The sequence below is a fragment of the Telmatherina bonti genome, assembly GCF_933228915.1.
Source record: "Telmatherina bonti genome assembly, chromosome: 21".
Taxonomy (NCBI): Eukaryota; Metazoa; Chordata; class Actinopteri; order Atheriniformes; family Telmatherinidae; genus Telmatherina; species Telmatherina bonti.
In genome coordinates, this window is record NC_136630.1 from 27,279,141 (window position 1) to 27,299,244 (window position 20,104).

The 20,104-nt window shown below is 42.0% G+C and overlaps 1 protein-coding gene across 1 annotated transcript in view; it reads left to right on the forward strand.

The window, feature by feature from the left end:
• The window catches only part of dnah9 (dynein, axonemal, heavy chain 9), a gene marked incomplete at both ends in the record, with an annotated part of 232,712 nt that extends 222,078 nt beyond the window's left edge, over window positions 1-10,634 (forward strand). Inside the window, 4 exons of the mRNA XM_079260636.1 lie at window positions 5,035-5,217; window positions 7,197-7,450; window positions 7,539-7,674; window positions 10,407-10,634. Coding sequence (XP_079116762.1) covers window positions 5,035-5,217; window positions 7,197-7,450; window positions 7,539-7,674; window positions 10,407-10,634 — 801 coding nt within the window. The remainder of the gene's footprint in view (window positions 1-5,034; window positions 5,218-7,196; window positions 7,451-7,538; window positions 7,675-10,406) is intronic.
• Window positions 10,635-20,104: the final 9,470 nt, after the last annotated feature.

Below are 20,104 nucleotides of genomic sequence, written 5' to 3' on the forward strand. Positions count from 1 at the left end.
ATATTAAGAACCGGATGAAAATCTCTCCCACTTTAAAAATATTCCATCTTAAACACAAGGAGAGTGGTGTCAGTGAATTAATAAAAAGCACCATGTGTTTTATTGCTGCTCCTCAATTACACACACTACTATATACTCTCTAGGAGCATAAGTCAGCAGTATGATCAGGATTCTGTACATCAACTCTATTGATAGTGATGTGATGCTTAAAGTTATTGTAGTTACACCACCAGTATTTGTGGGGATCCAACGATAGCAGGATATTTTGATATAATCTTCTGTATTGAAAGCCCTCGAGACTGAATGGTCTCTAAACCATGGTGGATGTCCAGAGCAGAAATGTGAACTGGTTCCATCCATAAACATGACAGACTCAGGTCTGTGCAGCAGCTCTGCTTCTGAAATGTGAGGAGACAGCAGCAGATGCTTGCTGTGCTTCCTGAACACTGAATTGAAAATAATTGTGGGAGAGAATTTTATTTATTTATTTTGTTACAGCGATGACATTTTGCTGTTGTTTTCTGGCTCACTTCACTTTTAAATAAAGCCTCTCTGAGTGTAAAAGCTTAAATAAATATTCTGTCAGAGAGATTGTAGATCTGCACGCTGCCTCCATGAAGCAAGTGTCACTGCTGTAATATCACAAATAAGGGTTGGACTTATCTGAGCATTAGCTTTGTTAAAAAGTCATGTATGTTTACTGTTGCTTGAAACAAGCCGCAGAAGTAAGGTACACTACATGACTGTTTTATTCCCAGCAGCCACCTACTTTAACAAAGACCTCCAAACATTCATGCTTGTGAGTGATGATGTACAGCTAAAGCTCAAATTTCAATGCATTATCATCATTCTACAAGCTGGTTGGTCTGCTGGCAGCATCATGAAGACCAGAGAGACTTCTAGCAGCTTCTTCAGGGAGCTAAAATCCCTCCAGCGTTCCACAGGAAGTTAACTTAGCTGGTGTCCATTCTCCATTATTGCACAAACTTGGACAATAAGCTCAGCCACCCTGTGGAAATGGCATCCACTCATGTAATATTTATGGAGCCAGTTTTAACCAACTGGCCCAATTGGACCTGCACTATGGCTCTTAACAATGTTGGCTGAAAGAATGGTAAAGAACTATTTAATATAATATATATATTATATATATATATATATATATATATATATATATATATATATATATATATATATATATATATATATATACAGGCATATTTTAGTAGTTTTTTCAAGTTTTTTATTGGCATAATGGCATTAAATTTTTTACAATTGGACGGCATTAAAAGTTCTGGTGCTATATGATGTAACGGGACTCCTGAATCCCGTTTCTGTACGTTCCTTGGTTCGAAGGTTGTGATTGGATTGCTTTTTGGTACAGTAAGGGAACAAATGCAAACTATGACACATTTTTGATGACTTGGCAGGACCCATGTAGGCCCCAAACCCCAGCCAGCAGGTCCATGTGGGGTCCATGAGGTTTTGTTCCGGGCTATGTGGGTACTCAGTGGTCATAGACTTGAATTGGGCAAATTTTGCAGGTTCCAGGTTGGTTCTGTTACTTGGGCCCCATGTGTGAAGCCCATGTGGGCTGTATGAGCCTCATAAGGCAGGGGTGTCCAGCTCCAGTCCTCAAGGGCCCCAATCCTGTAGGTGTCCAATGTATCCCTGCGCTAACACACCTGATTCAAATGAATGAGTCATTGTACAGAACTTTATAGGCTGCTGGAACCATTTCATTTGAGTCTGTTGCGGAGCGTGGAGATGTGGACCGAAATGCAGGACAGTGATGCAGGATGCAAAACCAAGATGTGTTTTAATCCCAAACTTGACAGATGAAACAGGTGACTACGGACACGTTAACACAATAAGTAAACACAATGAACCAGCAATGGGGACAGAAACCAGGAGGTATAAATACAGGGAAACAAAACAAGACACAGGTGTAACCAATCAACTCATTGAGTCCAGGTGAACTTAATGAACGGCAAAGCAAAACAGGAAACCAGAGATGAGGGAACTAAACAAGGAAAACTCCAAAACAAAACAGGAAACCAGAACTAAAAGGACCGAAAAAGTCCAAACCATGACAGAGTCAGGTGTGTTAAGCAGTGATACGTTGACAACCTGCAGGACAACAGCTGTCAAGGACTGACTTTGGACACACCTGCCATATAGAACATAGGGAAGATAAAGCCTGCACAAGAAGTGAGAAGGTTTTTCTCCTCGAGGCCACGAGAACCAAATGGCGTCACTTTGTTTTCACAGATGTGATTGAGGTCATCTTGCAACTAGTTCTTGACACATCAGCTGGGCACAGACCACCTGCTGTAATCTCCCCCCTGTTGCAGAAGAAGCTTCTCATGGAGGAAATGACCAGACAGAAATGTCCTTTATGATGCTTTTACAGCCTCCAGAGCAAGAACTTCTTGCTTCTTGTGGAGTATGTAACAAGCTAAAGTGGGCAACTGAAGCCCATGTGGGCTGGCTAAATGGTGCCCAAGTTGGGCTCCATCTGAAATCTGGTCAGAAACAACTTTAAGCCCATATAGGCAAACACAGGTGAGGCCACTGTTGAAACTGTAGCTAAACAGTTTTTTTTAGCTACAGTTTATATACAGTGTTTTTGTTGTATCTTTTTATATGTATTTTATTTCTGTATTTTGCTTTTTTGTGAAGCACTTTGTGACTTCTGTCTGTGAAAGGTGCTATATAAATAAAATTTACTTACTTACTTACTTACTAAACCCACGTGGAACCCTTATCTGCAGCTCATATTGACACTTCATGGGCCCCACATGGACATGCTGGCTTAAAAGGTCCAGGAGAAGTTGTTTGTTGTGTTCTCACCAGCAGGAAGTAAAGACATGGATTATAAATGTCATTTAGTATCTGGACCATGCAGATAGAAATTATCACAAGCCAAGTCTGCAGGTTGAGGACCTCCATTGTTAATGGCACTGCTAACACTCATGGTGGGGTTGTTGATCCCTCACAGTACAACTCAGTATTTTCTAGAAAGGTAATTAAAGCAAGTCTGGTCCCTGTGGAACAATATACTTAACGGATTTTATCCACAATCTTACAAATTTCTCTGTGTTGGAGCATCTCTCTGTAACTGCTTCTTAATACATGCTTGACACAGAAGACGGATCAAGCGGCAACCTCCGGTGGTTAAAAGTGAAGCCTATGCAGAAGGGCATAAAACTGCAGTTCTCCCTTCATCCACTAGGGGCTGCAGAACAGAGCGAATCCCCATAGACTCCCATGTTAAAAAGACCAACTTCACGGCAAAAATAAACATGTTTACAGCCTGGTTCAAAAATCCATTTTTGGTTCATAGGTCAGGTTTACCTTCATGACAACTGTAGGGGGGAGTGAATTTTTTTCTAACTCGCCCATTTTAAAGTAATTTAATCTCGAAGTTCAGCATATTTAGGGACATGTCCTTTTGATTGTCAGGTACCAATCTCCAGCTTCAAGTAAGAAGAACGTAGAACAACTGCGGTTTTTTGCCGGTTAACAACGTGACTTAGCTTTAGCCTGCTTACTTCCGTTAGCTGGGTAGCTCCCATTATCTCGGGGTTAGCCCGGTTAGCTCTTAGCTACAGAAAGCTCGGAGTTCGCTCGATGTCAATCATCCACCATGACGCTCATAGCCCCCCTCTCAGCTCCACCTTTTTGCCCATATTTGTGTTTTCCGGGCGCATGACACTGCCAACATGGCGACGGTTGGAACCGCCCACCGGGCTTTAATTCAGCTCTTCAGAAACCTATGGGTGACGTCACAGAGACTCCATCCATCTCTTTATATACAGTCTATGAGACGGATACGTATATGGATAGTTTCATCCGTCTACTTTGTCAGTTTTCTAGGGACTTAACTATCCATCTCTTGATGCAGGAGATGGAACAATACCACCAGAAATCATGGGGGCAGTATTTAGCTGACATGAAACCAGTGTAAAGGAACAAATTAGAGGAGAAGAAGAGGAATGGGAAGACGACAGAAACCGGCAAATAAAAAGCACCAGAAGAAGAGGCAGAAGAAGTTAAGAACATCTACACAACATTGTGGTTATATTTGTCTTTTTCTTCTGGTGTTTTTGGATGGTTGTAAATAATCTTTTGGTGGCACATTACAGCTGGTGTCAAAACACAGACATGATCTCTGAACTCAGCACTACTCACTGGTGGATGGACTGACTTAACAACTGTCAATGTAAAGGACTCATGGAAGTATGAGGGTGGCGACGTATAGCAATGTTTGAAACAGACGTCTTTGTTTACGTTTGTCGGCTGCAGGTTGAGTCTGCCATATGACCACTCCCACATTCATAAACGTATTTCTTTTCTGAAACTTTCTTCATTTGTGCTCTCTACCATCTACATTTATTCTCCCCCAGCAAAACTTCGGCTGATATTTACACATTTGTGTTCTCTTTACTGTGAAATAGACTTTATGGTTACAGAGATGTACTCATGTCATTATAAGAATGCTTCAAAATTCAATGCAATATTTAATCATTTTTAAAATTTGATGAAATATTTTTATTTTCTCTCCTGGCGTGTGGACATGCTGACCTGGTCAGCGTGGCACGATGCGTGATCTTTATTATATTCTCTCCAAGTGGAAAAGAGACCTGCGGAGCTTTTCACTGAGCCTCACTTTGTATTCAGGATGTTCAGTAGGTGCCGAAACCAAATCAGATATTTGAGCTGGAAAATCCATGCATATGATGACCCCATATCCGTTGTTCAGCACCTAAGCCTGTGATTGATCGCCCATGCTGGTTGTCTTTGAAACTGTTGACTTGGACATTGGCTTTCATCACTTACCCACAGAAATATGATGTGTGCATTGATTGTCTGCAGGCATCAGACTGCCGCTGCAAAGAGATGGCGTGTCAAATTTTATCCTCACGACTTTGTCTGTTTCAAACTTGTCCACATTTCATGATTCTTTCTCACCTCAAGTGTCTCTGATGGCTGTGGGGATTGTTCTTTAAGGCCTTTTGCCTGACTTCCCAGGTGCGTGCACTGCTGGAGGACATCATGGAGAGACTTCCAGAGGAGTTCAACATGGCCGAGCTTCTCGGCAAAGCAGAGGAGAGGACTCCGTACCAGGTGGTGGCGCTGCAGGAGTGTGAGCGCATGAATGTCCTCACCGATGAGATCAGGCGCTCCCTCCGCGAGCTAAACCTTGGGCTCAAGGTCAGGATCCTTTAATGCAAATGGTTGGGGGGGGGGTTGTCAAAAGGGTGACAGTGATGATGATTTACAGTACATCACCATCAGAGCAACACATTTCAGAAATCTGAGGTTTTTATTAAACTTTTGCTCCATATATGAAATGTAAGAAGTTGTTTTTGAGTATCATATTTAAAGCTGTGTTAATTCATCCTCACATGGGCTTTTTGGGGGTGTGAACAGCAGTCAGTCAGGTGAAACAGTCATCTTATGACGCGTAAAGCTGCTTTATGTCTGCAGCTGTCAGTCATGATGGGACTAAACCGTAACGGTGAAGTTGAAGCCCAAACGGTGGATTTTAAATGTGAGACTTCAGCACGCTGCTGTATTAGTGCTCACATTACTAAAGCTATTTGTTTAACAGAGGCCATACGGCTTATAGAAGAACTGAGACGTCTGAGCTAAATGTGTCAAGTCTGACTGACTCCTCCGTTAACAGGAAACAAAAGGAAAAAGACGGGGGAAAATGTGTCAGCGTGTTTGTCGGGAGTTATGAGCCTTCGATCTCCCATCCTCTGCAAACCTCAGTAAACCCGCTCAGTGATTTAAAAGCCATATAGACTATTGTACCAGCAAATGGAATCATATTTCCTCTTTATAGTGGAATAAATAGGCACTATGAGAATGTTAGCCTTGGTGAGATGGTGCAGTTTCATCACTGCAGCTGCAGTCGGACTGATGGATCGGGATGTTGAGCGTTGAAAGGTGACAAAATCAGAGTAAATGTAAAGCATTAACAAAACCTTATTACCCTCATAAAGAATTCCTATAACTAGCACACGGGGGTATGGGCGCCTCTGTTTTCCCTTGGTTCCATCTAGTATGTTTCTTTATTGAGCACGGTAACTTGCCCCCATGTCTCAGTAGTTTCTTATGGCTCATTACCAATCGACAATGGCTAACAGTAAAGCACACGCTGAACTCCTAGCTGCTTCCTAAAATAAAGACTTCTACACAAAAGACGCCAGCCTTTTCAGAGAGCAGGCATCCAACTTAAAGGGACTTTGTGTAGAATCCCTCCCATATAACTTTGAAATCATGCATGATGTTCAGATGAATAATGCATTCTAGTGCCTCGCCTTTTCAAACAGCTGCTGCAACTACGGAGTCCGCCGTGTGTCAAAAAACCTTGGCAGCTCCTCAACAAGTCAGGTCCATGCTGTATATTTGTTCAACTCAGCCACTGAGGCAGGTTAATCCAGTGTGCTGATTGGAAATACCTGGTTTAGTTCTGGTGAAATCTGGTTTCGCTCCTCCGGTAGGACTAAATTTTCACGTGGTTCATTAAGTTTCATAAACGCCGGCTTTCAGTTGCAGTAAAACTGTACTAACAGCCAGTGTGAAAGTTTATAAGCTGCCAACGTTTAACGCAAATTTTAAAGCTACTGAATCCACGTAAACATCAGCAGGATCTGGTGTTATGCTGCCATGGTAACGAGCAACAAAACCAAATGAAAACAGTTAGCTTTAGGCTAATTTAGGCATCCTGTTTAAAATCTTTCTCATTCTTGAGCTCCTTCCACCTGGGGAAGGCTAACTCCATGTTGGTCCTCTTTTTGAAACATCTATCTGTGAAAAACACCCACACAGTCATGTGGAGATGCAGCTTCTGCCATGATGTAGGTCTGGGGCGTCCAAAATTGGTCCTTGAGGTCCGCTGTCCAGCAGGTTTTCCTTGTATCCCTGTTCAACACACCTGGCTTCCATTAAGTGGATCCAACAGAAAATGAAGTTCTACACAATGACGGACTCATTTGATTCAGGTGTTTGGAAGCAGGGATACATAGAAAACCTGCAGGGTTGTGGCCGTCGAAGACCGGAGCTGGACACCCCTGATGTAGGTGGTAACTGTCTTGTTACATGATTTTGGTTTGTCCATAATAAAACTCATTACATTACATTTGAAAATATCTTTTACCTGCTTTTCTGTGGTTCTCATCCAGGGGGAGCTGACTATGACCAGCGACATGGAGACCCTTCAGAACGCCATTTTCCTGGACATTGTTCCAGATAGTTGGACCAAACGAGCTTATCCCTCCATGTCTGGTTTGACTTTGTGGTTTACTGACCTGCTGGCGAGGATCAGAGAGCTGGAGGCCTGGTCAGCTGACTTTGTCTTACCTTCGGTGGTGTGGCTGGCTGGCTTCTTCAACCCTCAGTCCTTCCTCACAGCCATCATGCAGGCTATGGCCAGACGGTAGGGTTGGTCGCTATGGAGACATGAAACACGATAAAACTAACCTACTTAGTGTGATGGATGTAATGTGCTTGTGCTTAAATGACAGGAATGAATGGCCTCTAGACAGCATGTGTCTGCAGTGTGACGTCACAAAGAAGAGCCGTGAGGACTTCACCTCCCCACCTCGCGAGGGGGCCTACATATACGGGCTATATATGGAGGGTGCAAGGTGGGACACACAGGTGAGATGATGATTGAATTTATGCTTGATTTAAAACCATACCAGTCATGGAGACTCGAGTTTGGGGCTTTAAGGTTGCGAATAAAATGACTTCAGACTCAACCTGGACTCAATTTGAAATTTTTGTAAGCAATCTTTTATTTTTACTGTTTTCTTCATGATCTTAACTCGATCTGATCTTTCTGCTGCATCTGACTCATTTCCCTTGGTGTATCACAGATAGCATGTCACACTAACACACAGTGAAAACATGGTGGCCCCTCCTGAGCACGCCTCTTGCCAGCCCAACTTTCCATTTAACTTTTTGGTGTAAAATCTTTATACGAAAGGCAAATAAAACAGCATCGAACTGCAACATCTCTGGTATAAAAATACGGCAAGCTGGATTGGAACTCAGGTTTTCCAGACTCTATAAAACTGACATTCTTAGTGGCGACGGATGTTTAATCAAATGATCCGTGATAGAAAATACTGTTATATTAAAGGGTGAAAATAGATGTTAAATTCTTCAGATATTAAAATGTTTTAATCTGACCAGATGGAAGCAGTCACATGAAAGAGTGACTCAAAACTTGACTTGGATTTACCATTGAAAGCCTTAAGACTTTACTTAGACTCAAGATCTGAGACTCCAGACTTGGACATGACCAGTGTTTTTTAGTCCATGTCATCAGGACCCACCACCCTTCTTATTATAGAGGTAACCCTACTTTAACACACCTGAGTGAAATAAATGGATCATTAACTAGCTGGCAAAGAACTTGATGAGAAAGTTGATTAATCTGAATCAGGTGTGTTGGAGCAGGAACACGTCTAAAACATGCAGGGCAGTGGGTCCTGAGGACCTGGATTGAGAAACACTGGACTTGACATCAAAGACTTGGCTTAGATTCTTCACAAAGACTTTATTCTTTGCTTGAGGTGAAAGATTTGAGACTTGGTTTTGCTGCCTAAAGAATAGATATTGACTTGGACTTGAGATCAGAGACTTGGGACTTGATTTGGACAAGAAATCTAAGATTTCATTCTTGACTTGGACTTGAGATCAGAGACTTGGGACTTGATTTGGTGCAGAAATCAAAGATAGTCTAGACTTGGACTTGAGATCAAAGACCTGGGACTTGATTTGGACCAGAAATCAAAGCTTTAAGTCTTGACTTGGACTTGAGATCAGAGACTTGGGACTTGATTCGGACAGAAGTGAAATATTTGAGTCTTGACTCAAACTTTAGATCAGGGACTTGGGACCTGATTTGGACCAGAAATCAAAGCTTTACATCTTGACATGGACTTGAGATCAGAGATCTGGGACTTGACCCAGATTAACTTGACTGAGATTTTCAAAAAATGACTTGTGAACTTGTGCATCATCATGTAAAACCTACCGGTTAACAACAAACATGTGGACATGAAGATAACTAATCTGTGCCTTTTAATCAAGTCAAGTAACTTGAGTACCCTCTTCCTCCTCTTCCTCCTCCTCCTCCTCCTCCTCCCCTCTCTTCAGCACCTCCACATTCCCAGTGCGGTTTAATTTTCTGCTTTGCATCCCGCTTGTGTTCAGCTCTCGGAGTGCAGAGCTTTGCAGCTTCCCAGGACTCCGTCTGTCTACACACCCCACCGCTGTTCATGTGCCAAGCTTTCAAGGAGCATCCCCCAAGACTTCTTGATTAGGGAATGTGCAGAGTGTGCACGTGAACGCTTAGATTGCCCTTTAGAGGAGTGGTTTCTTCTTTCTTCATTAAAGTTGGAGGTGCAGGCAAATGGACAGGCTGACAGACAACTCCCCCTCTCCCCTCCCCATCTTTCCTCCTCGTCCCCCTCTGAGCCCTGAGGCCAGGTCTGTGCCAGTGGCAGGGAGTAGGAGAGTCCGCAGAACTCCATCTGGACATAACTCTGCTGCTATAAAAGTCAAAGATTTATGATAAACTTGCTCATCTTTATTAATGAGGCTCACACTTTCTTCCCAGGGGTGTTTAGACATCACAGGTAGCTGCAGCGTGGACGGTGAACGTACATGATGGAAGGAAATGAGACATTCTACCGAGTGGAGGGATGTGTATTTATGGGATGGACACCAGTTATTGCTGATGAATCCTTCAGCTTCATAATACTTTTTATTCCCCAAATCTGTTGTGAAATGGGACCAAACAGTTCCGGTTTAACGTCGGCTGTCGTTAAACTAATTCATAATGAGCCCACTTGGCTCGGCCGCACTTCATCATTTGTATTTACACAAACAGACATAAAGTTGGTGCTACGGTATTAAACACCGCTTTAAAGTTTTGGAGCAGTTGCAGATGCAATTAGGGGCTTTGTCCTCTGAGCTTTCCAAAGTCATCAGGATTTATATTCATTCCTGAAAGTCACCGAGCCTTCATGTAGGGAAACTTGTGTTTGTCAGGCACAAAGTGTCGGAGGATTAATTAATGAGACAGACCACTCAGTTTCTGTGTTTACTGAGGGTGGATGGGAAGTTTGACTTTAACTCCGACTCAGATGACTTTCAGCACTTTTTACGTCTGCTCCGGCTCAGCAAACAGAAAAGCAGACATGATTTAATTAACATGTTTCTCTGCAGAAAGGAAACATTGTTAAAGGCAGCCAAGATGGCAGAAGCAAAGGTTCCCTGCACCTTAAAGTCATTTGTAATTGCCTCCATTGTGCCTTAATGTTTCTGTGTGCGTTTGACTGTCCCCCTCCTCTCTGATCCATTCCTTCTTTTCCTTTCAGACCGGTTTGATTGCAGACGCCCGCCTGAAAGAGCTCACTCCCGCCATGCCGGTCATCTTCATCAGGGCCATGCCCGTCGACAAACAAGACAACAGAAATGTCTACCAGTGTCCCGTCTACAAAACCCGCCAGAGGGGGCCTACATACGTGTGGACCTTCAACCTGAAGACCAAAGAAAAGCCCTCCAAGTGGACGCTAGCTGGCGTGGCTCTGCTTCTGCAGGTTTAACAGGGTAAAGATGAGCATTGTGATGGTGCTGACAGGGTGACCAAGCATTTCAAGGAAGGAATAAAACAGATTTACAAATTTATGTAGTTACAACAAAAAAATGCTATATTTAATGAAGTTTTACCATTTTATATCCAAGCAGAAAGTCTTTAATGTGTTGTTTTAAGGGTGATTTACTGGGCATTATGTCTTTTATTCCTTATTTCGCTACTAAATCCTGAAACTGGTTGTTGTGATTGCATATTAAGTTGAATCGTGATTGTTTGAGATCACATCTTATTTTAGCTGTAAAATCTTGTTTTAACTGGATGGGAACCACAATCTGCTTTAAACCTATGGAGCTATATGTATCTTATTTAATTTGTGCAGTTTCTCAGACGTTTTTGCATCATTTTATGGTGAAATATTTACTGTAAACCCTGTTGAACACAATCTGATGTTGTTCCTCTGCCGTTTGGTGGACACAATAAGAATGAATGTGAAACAATAATAACCATAAATGGACAACAAGAATTTTTGTTATTTAGTTTCATGATTTTTTTCACATTTTGTTAAATGGCTTAATAAAGAATTCAGATTTAAAGTCAATCGATTTGGGGTTTTTTTTTATGACCAATACGGATTATCAGATATATATATAATATTTAAAATGATCATTTTAGGCATTAAAAATAAAAACCTTTTGAGAGAAGTCTTGAACCTCAGAATTGCAAAAAGTCCAAAACATAAATTGTTTAATGCTGTTCAGCATTTTTGTTTGTCATTCAGCAGTTGCAGGACCCCGTGCCCCCTCACACACACACACACACACACGTTTCAGTAGTCTGATTGTATTGACCAATGAGCATGCTTGTTGCAATACAGGCAAAAGAGGAGGGGGAGTCAAGGAAAGGAATCATTAAGCCAGAGGTGTCCAGCTCTGGTCCTTGAAATCCACAATCCTGCAGGTTTTCCATGTATCCCTGCTCCAACACACCTGACTCAAATTAATCAGTCATTGTGCAGAACTTCATTGGCTGTTGGATCCACTTATTGGCAGCCGGGTGTGTTGGAGCTGGGATTCATTGAACACCTGCAGGACAGCAGCCCTAAAAGACCGACTTTGGGCACCCCTGCACCAAGCGGTCAGTTCATTTGCTGCGATCATGCATTGTGCCTTTCAGTAACATCGCTTGTAGATGGTTGTGATATTTATTTAAACTTTAGTTCGTTCCGCTGCGTTGCTGTATAAACTGACCTCCATGTTAGCAGCTTCTCTTGGCACTTGTCTGCCCCATGGCACACACACACATACACACATGTACTACAGACTGGCGATACCAAATCTTTTCCTGTAGCTATCATACCATGACTTCATGGTCCTTATTCTTCATTACCAATATCAACACTTCATGCCCCTTTAAGGAAAATAACAATTGTACAATCAATTTATTGCATTGGAAACATGGAATGTAAATAAAACCCAAGTTCATCAATACTTGAAAAAAAAAACTTTTAAGTCAGAAATAAATTATATTGATGAGCAAATTAAACAAAAATTAGATGTAATATTTTTAATGGAAAAGTATTCAAACTACACATTAAACTCAGATAATTCACATTTAATAAATAAAAATATAATTTCTATAAACAGTATGAAAAACATTGTAAATCATTAAAAGTAAAATTAGCAGTTTCATCATGGCATCTGATAGGTCGCCGTGATCATGTGACACAGATAATACACTGTTTCTGGACTTCACACGCAGTTTCATTGTATTTCAGTGAGAACTGATGAAATGCTCTAAGCAGGGTGGTATCACGATACTCAACAAAGTAATGAAACTGATAGTATGACTGACTTATATCAAAGTATTGACAAGTATTGATACGCTGTAACACATACACTTGGTGCAGGTATGGCATCCACAGCTGTTAGTGGTGCAAAAGTCCATTTATTCTCAACCATAAAGACAAATACGCAAAAAGACTGAGAGTTTCAACCATCTCCTGTGACGTTTAAGCCATAGACTGTATATAAAAGATGGACGGAACCTCAATTACAAAACTCGTCGGTTTCTGAAGGGCTGAATTGAAGCTCGGTGGGCGGTTCTTTGGTGGGATTGATAATGTAGCGTTGTAGAGATGCAGGCATTGAAGGTGATTTCTTCACTTTGAGAAGCAGCTGTTTGTTCCAGCAGGATCAGTCGCTGGTGGTTGTTAACTGGTGTTTTCAGACTTCAGAGCAACACATGGCTGAGTCTGCTCACAGTCTTAATGATTCCTACTTTGATAATAGTTGTTATCCCACTATTCTCTTCACTTTTTATAGTGTGTGTCTGTAGTTTAGCAAAAGACTCCCACCAGGTCTGATCACACTGTCTGTCTAGACAGAAATCAGATAATGAGTCTGGAACAGGTCAATGCTTCGGCAGTGAAGACCTCATTAATAATTTCAAACGGAAACAGCCAAAGACCACTTCTTCCTAAATAAAACCTCAAGAAAGAATGAGACATCCAGCTTGTCAAATAATAAGCACTATTGCTTTATTTCTACTGATTTTCAATCATACTGTTTACAATGTTGATGCATTAAATTTACATGAAAATCATAATAAATTGCAGTTGTTTACATCAGCTGCTGAGCCAAAGGTAATTTTTATAAGCAAATCCAACTCTGTCCTGCTAGAGCTGCCCTCTTTCCAAACTGCTGTCAAATACGGCTTTGGTTTCACAAGTCATCCGTCTCGTGGTGAAGGTGTGGATCGACCTGACAGGTTGAGTTCGGATGATTGAGGCCTTGTCCACACATAGCAGGTATCTCACAACACCAAGATACTTTTCTCCGATTTGGCATGTTATCCACGCGAAAACGCAGATTTATTTACTCAAAACTGATTCTTTTAAAATCATCCGACCAAAGTGAAGACGTGGGAATACTGTGTTTGCACGTCTGCATGTGGACATATATTACCAGGCTTTTAGGTTTAGAAACGTCACCGTCTGCAAGAAAAATAGCACAATGTCACATGTGCGACCTTTGCTTCCAACAGCATGGACGTCCTCAACATTGTGTTGGCGTTTTCCATTGTCCAGGCGCTATGTGTGTGTTTTCACACTGCCGTCAGTACAGCTCCACATAGGACAAGATTAAGGACAGTTACTTTGCACCACCTTAACCAGATCACGTTAGAGGCATGTTTTGTTTGGTGGAAGTGAGGTTGTGAGAAGGACGGTTGTTCTGATTGGAAAGGATTAGAGGCGCTACTGCCGCCTAAAGGTTGGATATGCTTATGAATGTGTTGAACAACGCGGTTATGCAGATAGGTGTGGATGGATTCTTTTTTGAAAAACAAGCCGTGTAGACTCTTTTTTTAAATTTTATTTTATTTTTACTGGCTGGAGGGGGAAGATATTCGGTTTTACAAAAAGCCGTCTACATGTCTACATGGTCTCGGAGTCAGACCACATTTGCAGGCTGGCTGGAGGATGGTGGGAAAATTCCTCCTTCCAGACTTTAATCTGTGTTTGTTGATTAAGCCCAGTGATCGTGGCTTTGGACCAGTTGTGTCCATCCCTGCAGCTTTTATAAGCGACGTTAACGCTCAGAATATCGTTCCCTGAAGGAAGAGGATCACTCTGAAGGCTTTCACTGTAAAAGTAAAAACATGGTTTGCTCTTCTTCTTTGCAGTTCATGTGATCAGCTAATAAAAAGCGATTGATAGATGGTTTATCTGGTCTTTAGTCCATTCCAGCATATTAAGCGTTTCTTAGCGGTAAACCATCATGGTTGGGTCTGATGCCTACGTGGCGTTGGCATGACTACAGCAGTCCTGTATGTTAGCAACCTCCCTGAAAACAAGCCTTCATTCTGCCTTTAACTCCCCTGATACCAATCTGACCCACAGTCCACAGGACCTGAAGGGTCTGTTTCTGCTCTCCCAGTCCAGGACACCCTCAGATGTCTGTCTGGTGGTCACAATGGGATGCACACAGAGTTTTAGAGATGTTAGCTACGTTTCCATGGCCATGTTTAATCCAACTGAACGTCCAATCAGAATAAAAGTGTAAACACCAATCCCATCAGCTTTGATCTGAAAGAATTGTACTGGATCGAGAAGGGTGGTGTAAACCTGTTCAGATCAGCATGTCTACATTCATTTCAATCACTTTGTGGTGGATGTTTCTGCGCATGCTTGAAATGCGTGGAGGGAGGGTTCAAGAGTTTTGAAGAACAGCAGCAGCACAGCAGAATGGGACTGTGACTGATACAATGTGTTAGTTGGAAACTGAAAACAATTCTGAATTATTGAGCATTTCTACCATCAAAATGTTTAAAAAAAAAAAAAGAAAAAAAAAGAAGCTTTTTCCAGACAAGTAAGCAGTGCTCATGTCCAAAGTGTTGCGATCGTGTTAAATCTGTCTGTCGTAACAACAACTGATTGATCACCTTATCAAGCATCCATGTAACATGTCAGCTGGAATCTGATTGGACGGATTTCAGTTGGATAGATGAAATATTTGTCCATGTCAGCGTAGCTCATGTAGACCACGGCTACTGAGGTTGGTGCTCCAACACACCTGACCCACATCAATGAGTCATTGGGCAGAACTTTACAACCTGTTGGATCCATTTAATGAGTCAAATGTGAAAAACTGAAAGGCTGCAGCTCTCATGGGACCAGGTTGGGTGGCCCTGGTATAAACGTATGTACTCTGGACCGAGTTCGCAGCTAAAAACACAAAACAAATGGAAAAACAATCCTATAAATGCTTCATTTAGCTGCCGTTGTTCCTACTCTGTGTTGTGTAGATAAAAGTAAAGTTCCTTCTGTAATTAGACGAGAATGTGTGATCTGAAAGAACTCCATAAATCTGATATTGGTTACAGACCATCACTTCCTGTCAAGCTCTGGATCCTGTTTATCCCTCCGTCTCTTTGAGTTTATTGTCTGAATAGCCTGAACTAACTTTTACTTAAATGAAACTAAATTATGTTTTGCATGAATTTATCTTTGTGATTTTTATTTTAATTGAAAAAAATGTATTTTTGTTTTTTTTTTGTGTGACTGAGATACTTCAGTGGTCCTTGAGAAGCTATTAGCCACGCTGTCACCTGTAGGAAGTAAAAGCAGAAAACAAACCTACGTGAAAGTTGTTGATTATCTTATCTTATTATCTTTTTTAGATTCTGTTGATGAGTTGACCTACAACTATGCAGTAATTAAAATGACTACTCATTAAAACTTCCAATGAGTTTCGGATGTTATTTAGAAGCATTTTCAACTTTTCTGGTTTCATTTAAGTTGTTAAAGTCACATTACACAACTTTATGTCTGTAAAACTCAGCATTCCTGACTTGTTTGATGGCACAGTGACGTCCAGCATGTCTGGGGCCAATCAGGGGCTGAGAAACCAAACTGTGCAACTTTTTTTCCAGGAAGCTGCGCAACATTGCAGCTGGTTTTTGCTTCATGCAGTGCATCACATGATAAACTCTCACTGAGTGTTTACTTTAGTAAAAGTAAAGGTAAGCTGATTACCAATTTATAGTCACACTTTTTCTTTACTGTGGTATTTCCCACGAAACATTGATGCCATGTCAATGAAACACCAAGATGATTAAAAACTTACTGGGAATTTTGGGCACATTGGGTAGCAACTTGGAGTTCAGTGTTTTCTCCAAGAATACTTTGGCACATAGTCAGGGGAAGCCAGGAATCGACCCCTCAAAGATGACTGCTCATCCTCCAGAGCTACATAGAAATAGCAATGGATTTAAACAGTGAAAGCCCTGCAGACTCTCAGTACTTTTGGAAGGACCCACTTAGCTTTTTTGAGGGACCCGCAGGTTGGAAAGCACTGCTCTAGGCTGTAAAATAAAATTAAAAAAACACTTGTGAAATGTGTGTTTTCAGCCTCAGGATGCTGCAGGACGATGACGGCCAGGAAACGCAAGGTCAGAAACTTCGCGTATTGTTGCTGTTACACGCCAGAATAGTCGGTAAAGGAAAAGTACACAACTGGGTTGTCATGAGAGAAAACAGCAAGAACTCATTTACATTTATACTCTTAATTATTTGTGCTTTTACAAAGTAAATGTGAGAAATGGGGATCTAGATGCTGCAGCCCTGCAGCAGTAGCCTGCAGAAATCCCCGACTCAGCACGGTGGAGGTCCAGGCTCATTAAAACAGGAAATTATTCTCACAGATTGAGTTTCTCTTCTTATCTTTATGTCATCGTGTGGAAGTGAAAAATCTTCCAGTGGAAGTGACACATGAGTAGCAGCAACATCCAAGCTTTCCTAAACAGCACTGAATGAAAAGCTGTGATGTTCAGCAGGAAGTAGAAGCGTGAGATCTTCCTGGTTTCCTTGGAGAGACCAGTTTTCTGCTTGGTGCATCTTTAAAACGCAGCGCCTCAGTAGTCATACCGGTACCAACATGGCTGATATGTCTCTGTTTGGAGATCTGTATCCATGTTATTAGACGGGCTAATGAAGTGTTTATGGAGAGATTCCTTGCGTGGGAACGTGCGCTACAACACTAATAATGACACGTTCAGCCTCATGAGCTTTTCTAATAACGCTTTGATTGATCACACAGTCCTTCTATATGAGCAAATATTTAACTCTTTAGTTTTTCCTCCTGAAAAGTCGGACAATAAAGATGTTTTATCTTTCTATTCCAGATTGTACTCGTGGTTTTATTTCTACATCCTCTTGGATAAATCCCATTTTAGTGCCGACATGCAGTCATTTCCTTTATCTCCTGTTTCCAGTCCTTCCGTCCTTCCTCTTCTCCACCAAGTCTTTAAACCAGTCCCCCCCACACACACACTCTCTTCCTCCCTCCAATTCACTCTTTCTTCTTCCCTCCTCATCATGTGACAATGATTTAAAAAAAAGCAGAAAGTGTGGACTCTTAAAGATATTTTCCTCCACTGCATGTCCAGTGGAGACGTGTAGCTCGTGCTTTAAAACCGTCAGTCCATGTTCTTTGGCATGTTTATCTGGTTACTGGGAAGCCTTGACAATGTGCTCGGCAACGGCGACGCATGAGGAGGAGGAGAAGGTGAGAGATAGTAGGAGGAGGATAGTGATGACGCAGGATGAGACTGTTTGCGTTGGTCTCAGAGGTAAGTCCAAGTCATCCAGATGACTTACGGAGCTCTTCCTTCATTACTGTTGCTATGTGTCACGCTTTCAGCAGGTTTATTCCTGTCTTTTCTCTCAGATGTAAACAAAGTCTTTCTGACCATTTCAAGCTTCCAGACCTTGACTAAACAAACTCATTGTACCAGCAGTAGCAACATGTTTGTCTGAGAAGCAGCTGAGCAGCTTTTCTTCCCAATTGACTCATTTTAAAACAAAAATGTTTCACGTTTGCCGAATACGTAATCATGCAGAGGAACTTCACACCTGAGCTTTTGTATGTCTTGGAAAAAGCTGCTCCGTGTCCTGGATAAGGAAGGAAATCAGCATTAAAAGCAAAGAATTCAAAGCATTTACTCGCATCTTGCTCAGTTTGGATCCAAATGAAGCCAATTTACAAGTGGACAGGCTGGAGGTGATAGAAATCCTAAATAATCACTGGTTCCAACCAAGATCTGCAGAACATCATCTCTGAACACACAACACGTCCAGCCTGGAAGCAGATGGTCTCCAGCAGCAGAAGACCACAGCGGGTTCCCTCCTGTCAGTAAGAACAGGAAACTGAGGCTACAATTCACACAGACTCACCAGAACTGGACAATAGAAGATGGAGAAACGTTGCTGGTCTGATGAGTCTCCAGTTCAGCTCCACATTCACATGGTAGGATCAGAATCTGCAGGAAACATCATGACAACATGGATCCATCCTGCCGTCAGGATCAAGGCTTCAGGCTGCTGCTGGTGTGATGGTGGAGAAGGTTGCTGGTTCGAGCCCCAGCAGGAGGAGGTTTGAACTGCTCTGTGTGGAGTGCAGAACAGTTCTCCTCCATGTATGTGTAGGTTCTCTTTGGCTCCAGCTTTCTTATGCATGTTCAGTTAGTTGACAATGACGATGAAAAAGATAATGGCTACATAGATAGATGTGTCAGTTCTTCTCAGTGAGATATGAAAAAGTATCTGTCTCTGCACCTTGTTTTAACTTCAGATGAAAGAAACACAGTTCTGCTTTTACCACCTACAGTTCTGTGATGGATCTCTGCATGCAGTCATTTCATGCTCGTGCCTCACAGGTTTGACATGGATGGAAAAACTAAAAGTAGCTTCTTCAAGTCATTGCATACAGATCAGGGTCTGGGCCTTTAAGGGGGGACTAAAATGTCTGCAAGCAGAATAATATGCAGTCCAGTTGCTTTTAGTATATAAACCAGTTGTGAAGGTCAAAACGTGCTTGTTGATCCCTGGAAAGATTTTCAGTCTAAGTATCACCGACAGGTTCTCCTTGGTCTGTCAGGTCCTCCCTGGCCGGTTGGGTCCCTCCTGGTCTGTTACAACACCACTTGGGGACTTTTCATCCGGATATGTTGCTTACATACATCAACATCATATATAGCAGTCTGTTTACACCGTTAATACCTGCATCCTTTTATCCAGTTTCTTACTTTACAAATTCATATCTGGACCGCAGTGGGTTGTAAGTGAGAACACTGGCATCCATAACACATGCTTGTGTTGTATACTAGGATGGAATGTCCATCCTCGTGTTGCATCATTAACATGTATGTCTCCTGTCTCAGCAGGTCTCCCTGGCCGGGAGTAGCAGTTCCTGTTGTCTGTTGTCTTTCTGTCCTCTTCCCCCCACACAGCAGAGGCAGATGGCTGCCTGTCCTTGAGCCGGGTTCTGCCGGAGGTTTCCTTCCTGTTAAAAGGGAGTTTTTTCCTTCCCACTGTCGCCGTGTGCTTGCTCAGGATCAGAGATTGGTTTCCTTATAAAGGCTGTTATGAATTGGCTTGCCCTGCGATGGACTGGCGAGCTGTCCAGGGTGTACCCTGCCTGTCGCCCAAAGCTGGCTGGGATAGGCTCCAGCTTCCCCGCAACCCTGGCTCTTTCAAAATTAAACTTCCTGTGTAACCAAATCTTTCATTTTAATTAACTTATCTTTTCTAATAAAAAGAACACAACCAGCTAGAAAAGATCTGCATCAACCAAAACATATAAAGACATGCCTTGAAGTCATCACAAAGGTGTAATGGAAACATATTTTTTTACGTTTACACATCGCCTCACTGGTTCATTTCAAGTAAAGAAGCTTCTGGGTGACTTCTTTAGTCTTCGGATGAGGAGAGCAGTGGAACTGAAATATCTGCTCCTCATCTTCCTCAAACTGGAGTCTTGCAGGACGAGATTTTATCAGAATTATGACTTAACATGCTAAACACCATTCGATGGAAACAGCAGCAAATCACAGTTGTACCTTGTCAACATTTTAGAAATATCACTTTTATTTTGTGAAAAACTGCTGATAGATGCTCCCACAAAGCAACCATGTTGCTTTCCT